We start from the raw sequence: 9,522 nt of genomic DNA on the forward strand, positions 1-9,522 counted from the left end.
TATAGCTACTGGCCTACACCACAGCCACAGCAACATGGAATCCAAAGCTGTGTCTGTGACCTACACCACAGCTCATGGCAATGCCAGATTTTTAACCCACTGAGTGAGGCCAGTGATCAAACCCTAAACCTCATGGTTACTAGTTGGGTTTGTTAACCAGTGAGCCAGGACAGGGACTCCATAATATATATATTTTTTGTCTTTTTGCCTTTCCTAGGGCCGCTCCCGTGGCATATGGAGGTTCCCAGGCTAGGGGTCTAGTCAGAGCTGTAGCGGCTGGCCTACGCCAGGGCCAGAGCAACGAGGGATCCAAGCCATGTCTGCAACCTACACCACAGCTCACGGCAATGCCGGATCCTTAACAGACTGAGAAAGGCCAGGGATCAAACCTGCAACCTCATGGTTCCTAGTCGGATTCGTTAACCACTGAGCCACGACGGGAACTCCCATAATATTTTAACTTTGTTCCTTTTTAAACTTTTTCTGCTTTCCTTTTTTTTTTCTTTCTCTCTCTCTTTTTTTTTTTTTTTTGGTAGCCTTTAACAAAAAAAATTTTTTTTTTTTTTTTTGCCTTTTCTAGGGCCACTCCCGCGGCATGTGGAGATTCCCAGGCTAGGAGTCGAATCAGAGCTGTAGCCTCTGGCCTACGCCAGAGCCACAGCAACTCGGGATCTGAGCCGTGTCTGCAACTTACACCACAGTTCACGGCAATGCCGGATGCTTAACCCACTTAACCCAGGCATCGAACCTGCAACCTCATGGTTCCTAGTCGGGTTTGTTAACCACTGCGCCACCATGGAAACTCCTTAAAAAATTTTATTGAAATATAGTTAGTTTATAAGGTTGTGATAATTTCTGCTATACAACAGAGTGACCCAGTCATGCATATACACGTATCCATTGGGTTTTTTTTTAATTAAAATTTTTTTTTAATTATTATTTTTAAATTTTTTCTTTTTTTAAATTTATTTTTATTATTATTATTTTTTGCCATACCTTTGGCATGTGGAAGTTCCTGGGCCAGGGGTCAAACTTGCACCACAGGGGAGTTCCTGCTGTGGCATAGCAGAAACGAATCTAACTAGGAACCATGAGGTTGCAGGTTCAATCCTTGGCCTCGCTCAGTGGGTTAGATCCAGGGTTGCCATGAGCTGTGGTGTAGGTCACAGATGTGGCTCGGATATGGCATGGCCATGGCTGTGACGTAGGCTGCCAGCTGTAGCTCCAATTAGACACTAGCCTGGGAACCTTCATATGCCGTGGGTGCAGCTCTAAAAAGAAAAAAGGAATTCTCATCATGGTGCAGCGGAAATGAATCTGACTAGGAACCATGAGGTTGCAGGTTCAATCCCTGGCCTCGCTCAATGGGTTAAGGATCTGATGTTACCATGAGCTGTGGTCTAGGTCACAAACACATCTCGGATCCTGCGTTGCTGTGACTGTGGTGTAGGCTGGCAGTTGTAGCTCTAATTTGACCCATAGCCTGGGAACCTCCATATACCATCAAGTGCGGCCCTAAAAAAAAAAAAAAGAAAGAAAAAAAAATTAAATACAATAAAAAAAAACCGAAAAAAAGTCACTACAAAAAAGGCAAAATAAACATGCAACTCATAATTCTCTTAGAGGGTTGGACACTAAAAAGTTAATCATGGAGTTCCCTTGTGGTGCAGCGGGTTAAGGATCTGGCAGCAGCTCAAATTTGATTCCTGTCCTGGGAATTTCCACATGCCACAGGTGTAGCCAAAAAATAAATAAAGTTAATAGTGATTCATGTGCCTAAGTATGGTCAGGAAAGGCTTCTCATTTTTTCTATCACCTACTTCCAGAAAGACTGAATGAGGGTTTTGTTTTGTAACTTTGGTAATAAAAATGAAATTCGCGTCACGAAATAATAAGTGAAGGAAATTGAAGTCAGTTGTTGGAGGTGGTAGGGATTAACCAGTGTTGTCAAGAGCCCTGGGAGTGTTCACCCTCCACCCTGGGAACATGTTTATGTGGACTTTGAAAACTGTCCACTTTTTAAAACAAACTGAAGAACAAAAAAGAACGAAATGTTCTGAGGTTGCTTTTATTCCAAGAATTCTGTGAGTTTTGCCCCGGATGCCGTTGGCATTGGCGCCAGCTTGCTCACAGCACCCACATACAACAGCACCGTGAGGGTGCCTGGGCCCTACAGAAGTCCTGGTCCCCCAGCCAGTCAATGTGACTGAATCTGCCATCGAGGGCCTGCCTGGCTGTCCCCAAGTGGTCCCTCTGTGTCCCCCACTCCTCAGGCAGGTGAAGAGTGTGCCTCCGTGCCTCACCATCCTATGCTTTCAGGGTCTGTGCCCTGCAGCCCTGCAGCTCCATCTTTCCTGGAGGGTGTTTCCTGCAGCCCCCCACTCATCAAAGGCCTCTCCAGTCATGGACATCTTCGCTGTCCATGAGGCTCCAGCTGGCTCCTGCCTGGAGTCCCTGCCCAGGCAAGGAGTGGCCACATGCTGGGCCAGAGTCAGAGTCAGTGTCCTCTGGGAGCCTGGGACCAGGCCCCAGCGAGGAGGCTAGGAGGCCGCCTCGGCCACTGTGGGCTGGATCAGCATGGTGGTGGCCTGCAGCGGGTAATAGCGGCCCCGCCAGGTCTTCCAAAAGATGCCCTTCTTACGCTGCTCCCGCTGCCGAGGGATGGAATGGAAGTACTGGCCATTGAGGTTGGAGTGGCTGCAGGTGCCAAACCACCAACCACCTGCCGGGGTCAGAGAAAAAGGAATATGGTTAGGCTGGGGTCCTTGGGCCTCCACTGGGGCTGGGATGGGGATAAGGCTGGGTGTTGGACATCACACACATTTTTTTTTTTTAGGGCCACACCTGTGGCATATGGAAGGAAGTTCCCCGGCTAGGGGGTCGAATCAGGGCAGTAGCTTCTGGCCCTTGTCACAGCCACAGCAACACCACTTCCGAGCCACATCTGCGACCTATGCTGCTGCCTGTGCCAACTCTGGATCCTTCACCCACTGAGCGAGGCCAGGGGTTGAACCTACATCTTTATGGATAGTGGTTGAGTTCTTAATTTGCTGAGCCACAATGGGAACTCCTCATCATACACTTTAGAAGAAATTGCAATGGTTGTCAAACTGTGTTCCTAGGTTGTGACAAAGGCACCTCAGGGGCTCTGAGTGCCGCCTTCCTGGTAACCAGAGCTTTTATGTCCAAGACCCTGGTGAGTTAGTTCTCTGCCCTTGGCACATGGCAAACAATTACTAAAGCCTTTCTCTGACTGTTCTCTTTCTTACTAGTTTATATTAGATTGAACCATATGAATTTAACAATATTCTATCCTTCTTTGACTCACCAAAAGGCAGCTTCTAGTGTTTCACTTCTCAGGGCCCCAAGCTCTGCCTCTGATTTCATTAGAATGAGATGGGGTTTGGGAGTTCCCTTTGTGACTCAGCAGAAATGAACCTGACTAGTATCCATGAGGATGTGGGTTCAATTCCCTGGCCTTGCTCAGTGGGTTAGGGATCCGGTGTTGCGGTGAGCTGTGGTGTAAGTTACAAACTCAGCTCTGATCCCACACTGCTGTGGCTGTTATGTAGGCCAGCAGCTACAGCTCCAATTCAACTCCTAGCCTGGGAACTTCTGCATGCTGCGGGTGTGGCCCTAAAAAGCAAAAAAAAAAAAAAAAAGAACAAGGTGGGGTTTGTCTTGGTGGCTTTGACACAACACCAGCCACCATCCCACAAAGGTCATCTCATTGTATTTTCATAACAAACACATGGAGTGGACAGTGTGGTTATACCCATTGTCAAGATGGGGAAAGTAAGGGGACAGTGTTAAGTCAGTTGCCCAAGGGCAGCAAGTAAGAAGAAAAGTGGGGCAGTTCCTGTTGTGGCTCAGTAGTTAGGAACCAACTAGTATCCATGCAGATGCGAATTTGACCCCTGGCTTGACTCAGTGGGTTAAAGGATCCAGTGTTGCCACATGCTGCCGTGTAGGTCGCAGATGTGGCATGGATCTGGCATTGCTATAGCGGTGGTGTAGACTGGCAGCTATGGCCCCAATTCAACCCTCAGCCTGGGAACCCCCATACGCCTCGGGTATGGCCCTAAAAAGACAAAAAAAAAAAAGAAAAGTGGGGAGGGAAGAGATGGTGTTGAAGGCAGGGCAGGGATGCAGAAAGGCTGGGAGGGGAGCCCCCTCCATGACGTGGCAAAGGGCAAGGTGAGGGGCAAGGCAGGGAGGGACAGAGCCTGCTCACCAGAGAGAATCTTGGCGCAGTTCTTGTCTCCTCGGAGGTCGTGGTCCTGATCCCATGTGGAGAAGGGCAGGGAGAGGCCACTGGGTGTGTCGATGGTGGCACCCAGTTTGCTAGCCACAGGTGCCGTGAGCTGCAGGCTGTAGGCAGTGTCCTCACCACCCAGGTGGACGGGGAACTGCAGGGACTCGGCATTGCCCTCCCAGTCTTGCAGCTGCACAGCGAGGCGGCTGCCGCGGTCCCCCATGATGCGGTGCACCTTCTCCAGGCCCAGCCAGAATTCACCTAGGGCAGGAGAAGCTGCTGGGTGAGACGGACACATCTCCTCGGCCCCCTCCTCCCCCATGCCTCGGGTGGGCTGGAAACACCCACCTTTGGGATCTCCGAAGCCATCCTTGTAGGCTTCCCAAGGCTGGTTAAAGTCCACCGAGCCATCCTGGCGCCTCTGAATTACAGTCCAGCCTCCATCTGCCCAGAAAAGTGCAACATCACCGGGAGGATTCTTCTTACGGGGGACCCTGACTCCCCCATCTGATGCCCAAACCCTAGACCACCTCCAAACCAAGGGAGGGCCATGTTCCTCTTATCCACCCCAGCAGGACTGGAGGAAGGTGGTCAAAGGAAGAAACTGTGGTCCAGCCAGCAGGAGGGCTGGGGGGCCGGCCTAGATATTGGTCCCAAGGACCCAGCAGGAAAAGAGGAAATGGGGAGCGAGGCACGGAGGGGGGTGGACTGTGTATGTGACAGAAAGACAACTGGGCTCAGGATATTCCAGGCACTTTAGGGACCACCACATCCCTACCTGAGGTCATCTTGCAGTTAACCAGGAATGGCGGGGACCCCTGGGGCTGGATCTGGAACAATCCACTTTGCCGCTCTCCCTTTTCAAACAGCTCTTGGCAGTCTCTGGGCAGTCCTGCAGGACAGACAAAGATGGGGGATTGAGGAGTTTCCGTCATGGCTCAGTGGTTAACGAATACAACTAGAAACCATGAGGTTGCAGGTTCGATCCCTGGCCTCACTCAGTGGGTTAAGGATCCGGTGTAGCCATGAACAGTGGTGTAGGTTGCAGACATGGCTCCTCAGATCCCACGTTGCTGTGGCTGTGGCATAAGCTGGCAGCTACAGCTCCAATTAGACCCCTGGCCTGGGAACCTCCATATGCCACTGGTGCGGCACTAGAAAAGAGAAAAAAAAAAAAAGATGGGGAATTTAGCAGAGAGCATTCCTGTGGGGAGGTTGTCTTAGGAAACGGGCATGTCTGGGGGCTTTTTCTGACTCATATTAGAGGCCCCAGCTTCTGGAAGAGATTATGTCCCTGACTTCCCAGACTAGGCTAGGGGCATGGGAGACTTCCTACTTCCCAACATTGGGGTCACCTGGTGATCTCTCCCCAACTCTCCACACTGAACGAGGTCCATGAAGCCCGGGAAATGGACTGGCTCCTTGCCCACCATCTGGTAGGATGCGCAGGCTGATGCTAGCCCACAGCAGTTGTTTAATGAAGACTCCATGGATGAGAGTTCCCGTCATGGCTCAGCGGTAACGAATCAGACTACTATCCATAAGGATTCAGGTTCGATGCCTGGGCTCACTCAGTGGGTTAAGGATCCAGCATTGCTGCGGCTGTGGTGTAGGCAGGCAGCTGCAGCTCCAGTTCAACCCCTAGCCTGGGAACGTTCATGTGCCATGAATGTAGCCCAAAATACCGAAAAAGCAAAAAAGACTCCATGGGTGAATGATCGGAAGAGCTGGACCAGAGGGAGTGTGGGGCAAGTACTGAGATAAACAGGAGGCTCTCTGCTTTGTCCAGTGGGCGGGTGGGGATCAGGTCTGGATGGGGCTTGGGGGCACCACAGTCCCTGCCTGGGTCCCTGGTATCAGAGAGGGAGGGGGACTAGGAGTGAAGGAGGGAGGGAGGGAAGGAGGAAAGAGGGAGGGAGGGATGGGATGGCTCCCGGGCTGTCCCCACCGCAGACTCAGGAAGTCCCCACCCCCACCCCCACCCCATCCGGGAAAGTAGGGGAAAGGTTGCAGGGGAGGGGAAGGTGCAGGTCAAGGGGTGAGGGTGTCCACAGTGTGGGGGTGGGGGCGGGTCCAGAATGACTGGAGACATTTTCCGGCCCCTGAGGCAGCTCCCCTTTCCCCTACTTTCCTCTCTTCCAATCACAACAGGCAACCCGCCAAACTACCAATGTGGCTTCCATTAACACCAGCTGTTTGTCTCCTCAGCTCTGAACTTTCCCCTACTTGGCAGGTCCGAGCCTGGAGTCCCCAGACCTACATGCACCCCCCCACACCTTCCCCATCACATTCCCCAGCCTAGACTTATGCCTCCCGGCCCTGCTCGGGAGCCCCTCATCCGCTGGGCTGTGTATGGTTTGGGAGGAGGCGATGGACCCTTACTGGTGCGGGATGGGAGAGAGAGTGGTGGGATGGAGAAGTGGGGGAGCCCTCAAGACCAGAGGGTTGGAGTTCCCGTAGTGGCGAATTGGTTAACGAATCCGAATAGGAACCATGAGGTTGCAGGTTCGATCCCTGCCCTTGCTCAGTGGGTTAAGGGTCCAGCGTTGCCGTGAGCTGTGGTGTAGGTTGCAGATTTAGCTCGGATCCCACGTTGCTGTGGCTCTGGCGTAGGCAGGTGGCTACAGCTCTGATTCGACCCCTAGCCTCGGAACCTCCATATGCCACGGGAGCGGCCCTAGAAAACGCAAAAAAAAAAAAAAAGGCCAGAGGGCTGGAAGCCAGCAAGCAGCCTGTGGGCATGAAGAGGGAGATCAGAACTTTCACCCAGTTGGCTGCTGGCTGCCGCAGATGCCAGGCGATGGGTAGGAGGACCACTGGGAAGCCAGCCAGGTCTGGAGTAGTGAACTTAGGGTGGGACTGAGACACTGGGAGCTGGAAGCTTGTGTCAGGCACACACGGGCATGCGAGACTGGAGATCTGGGGTGCTCTGGGGCGTATGCAATTAAGGACCCAGAGTTTGTAGCAGTTGGGAGGTGGGAAGGGGTGAGCAGGGACTTCCGGGCCAAGGGAAGGGTGAGGAACCAGGTGTGGGGGTCAGGAGCCCTGGATTTGTAAGAGATGCAAGAGTGAGTGGTATAACCGAATCACTTTGCTGTATAGCAGAAATTATCACAACATTGTAAATCAACTCTACTTCCATAAAACTTTAAAAATGAGAAAAAAGGAAAAAGCAGGCTAGGGCAAGGAGATGAGGCTCCCCTGACCCAGCCTCCCCTCCCAGATCCACACTCAATAAGAGACCATGGGGGCAGCAAACATCAGAACCTCCCCTTCCAGGCAGCCATTCTCTCGTCACCCACTAAAGGCTCCAGCATCCCTGACTGGCACCCCTTTGTCCACCATCCCACCCTCCTAGAAGGTTCTAATCTCCAGGAAGGTGTCCCTGAGCTGTATTACCCCTTTCCTCACACCCTTGCTGCTCAAGTCCCTCTTGGACCCTCTTTCCCAACCCCTGCTCCTTTCTTTTCTTTTCTTTTTTTAGGGCCCCACTGTAGCATATGGAAGTTCCCAGAATAGGGATCAAATCAGAGCTGCAGCTGCCAGCCTACACCATAGCCACAGCGACATAGGATCCTAGCCACATCTGCGATCACACCAAAGCTCAGGAGAACGCCGGATCCTTAATCCACTGAGTGGGGCCAGGGATAAGAACTTGTAACCTCGTGGATACTAGTCAGGTTTGTTACTGCGAACCACAAAGGAAACTCCCCCTGCTCCATTTAGTGGCCAGCGAGGTTATGGGGAAAGCCCACTGGCTTGCTGGGAAGAAGGGTAGGGTTGCCCAGCTGGGCAGGGTCAGGGATAAGGAGAGGGGTCCCCCCGTCACGCCTTCACAGGAGACCCCTAAGTTCACAGGAACTCAGGGCCAGGACTTTTCTCCTCCTCAGTGTAAGTGCGTGTGGGGGGTGTTGCTAGAGAACAGCAAAGGGCTGGACACTCACTGTTCAGGCGGCTGATATTGTGAGCTGGGCCAGCAGGCTGGGTCATCTTGGGTAGTCTTTTTCTCCTGGCAGCCTTGGCCACCCCATGGCCCAGGTGCATGGGAGCCAAGTGGTCCAGCTGGGAAAGGACAGGAGGAGGGTTTCAGGTCTGGCTGGCTCAAGCTGCCTGACCTGCCTGGCTGCACGTCCACACCCACAGGTCCAATTTCAACTACCCTCCCCATCTGCAGCAAGTATTGGGTACCTGGCCCTGCAAATTCTGGATTCTCAAGTGCTGCTTCTCCAGGTGCCGCTGCTGCTGGGCCACCTTCTGGAAGAGTTGCTGAATCTTGCTGTTCTGAGCCTTGAGCTGAGTCTGGGGAGAATGGGAAAACCCTGGTGAGGACCTGGCCTTCTGCCGCCAACTTCTTCCAACTCTCCATTCTTTGATTCTGGGGAAGGAAAGCCCAGGGAATCCGGGATGCGCCCCTTCCTGTCCACACCCTTACCGAGCAGTAGGAACGCACGTACCTGCAAGCTGTGGAGGGTCTCCGGGGCGGCGTCGCTGTGGGAAGGGACCAGATTCCCCGCGGTGAGCGGAGGCACGGCGGACCCCTCCGGGTCTTTGCAGGCGGCCCCGCACGCGCTCAGACGCCGTTCCAGCGCTCCTAGCTGCCCACGGGTGCGCTCCACGTGCTCCCGCAGCCCGCGGCCGAGCTGCAGGAGCCCGTGCGCCAGCACATTCACCTCGTCCCAGGACGCGAAGCGCGGCGCCTCAGGAGGTTCCAGGCTGCCCTGCGCGCTTAGCAGCCCAGCGGTGGCGGCGCACAGCACCAGCGCTGCTCTGGCTGTCAGCGCACAGCGCATCCTTCCAGGTGGTCCGGAGGCTGGGACGCGAGGATTTCGGGACGCTGGGGTGAGGGGGCGCAAGGAGGACTCAGAGGTCGTGATGTGAGGGCTGGAGATGTGGAGGCCCGGGCGGAGACTCGCTTGGGTAGCGAAGCCAGAGGAAAGATTCGAATCACAGCCACCGGCGGTCCGCTTTGCATATCCCCTCGACACCCTCTATTTTAAGCCCAGCAATGTAAGAGGCGGAGGAGGGAGGCGGGGCGCGGGGACTTCCGGGGGGCGGGGCGTGGGGTTCAGGGTGGGGTTCTGGACTCTTGAGGCAGCGTATTTACGGGAGTGGGGGATGCGCCCTCTGGGCGCAGAACTCTGGCTCCTCCCACCAGGCCCAGAGTGTCTCCACTGTTGTGCCTGGAGTACGTGATTCTTCCTCTCCCCGCGGTCCCCTTTCGAGTCCCCCCAACCCGCCCCCGCCACGCTCAGTGGGGATGGGGGAGG

The 9,522-nt window shown here is 53.9% G+C and overlaps 1 protein-coding gene across 1 annotated transcript; it reads right to left on the reverse strand.

Annotated features, from left to right (window-relative positions):
- Window positions 1-2,052: 2,052 nt before the first annotated feature.
- On the reverse strand, window positions 2,053-9,265 carry ANGPTL4 (angiopoietin like 4). The gene is made up of 7 exons (XM_047777242.1): window positions 8,710-9,265; window positions 8,444-8,554; window positions 8,200-8,317; window positions 5,034-5,147; window positions 4,604-4,699; window positions 4,235-4,516; window positions 2,053-2,722 (listed from the first exon to the last, which is right to left on the reverse strand). Exons 1-7 carry the CDS (start codon window positions 9,043-9,045, stop codon window positions 2,541-2,543), a joined length of 1,239 nt encoding a protein of 412 aa, XP_047633198.1. The 5' UTR covers window positions 9,046-9,265; the 3' UTR covers window positions 2,053-2,540.
- Window positions 9,266-9,522: the final 257 nt, after the last annotated feature.

Source organism: Phacochoerus africanus, chromosome 4, assembly GCF_016906955.1.
Source record: "Phacochoerus africanus isolate WHEZ1 chromosome 4, ROS_Pafr_v1, whole genome shotgun sequence".
NCBI classification, from domain to species: domain Eukaryota; kingdom Metazoa; phylum Chordata; class Mammalia; order Artiodactyla; family Suidae; genus Phacochoerus; species Phacochoerus africanus.

Bases quoted from the DNA above. Each gene is read 5' to 3' on its own strand.
- ANGPTL4 (XM_047777242.1), bottom strand. From the start codon at position 9,045: ATGCGCTGTGCGCTGACAGCCAGAGCAGCGCTGGTGCTGTGCGCCGCC. The intron at 8,318-8,443 runs GTACCCAATACT...GTCCTTTCCCAG, and splicing joins TCCAGAATTTGCAGGGCCAG to CTGGACCACTTGGCTCCCAT. The intron at 4,700-5,033 runs GTAGGGATGTGG...TTTTCTGGGCAG, and splicing joins TAACTGCAAGATGACCTCAG to ATGGAGGCTGGACTGTAATT.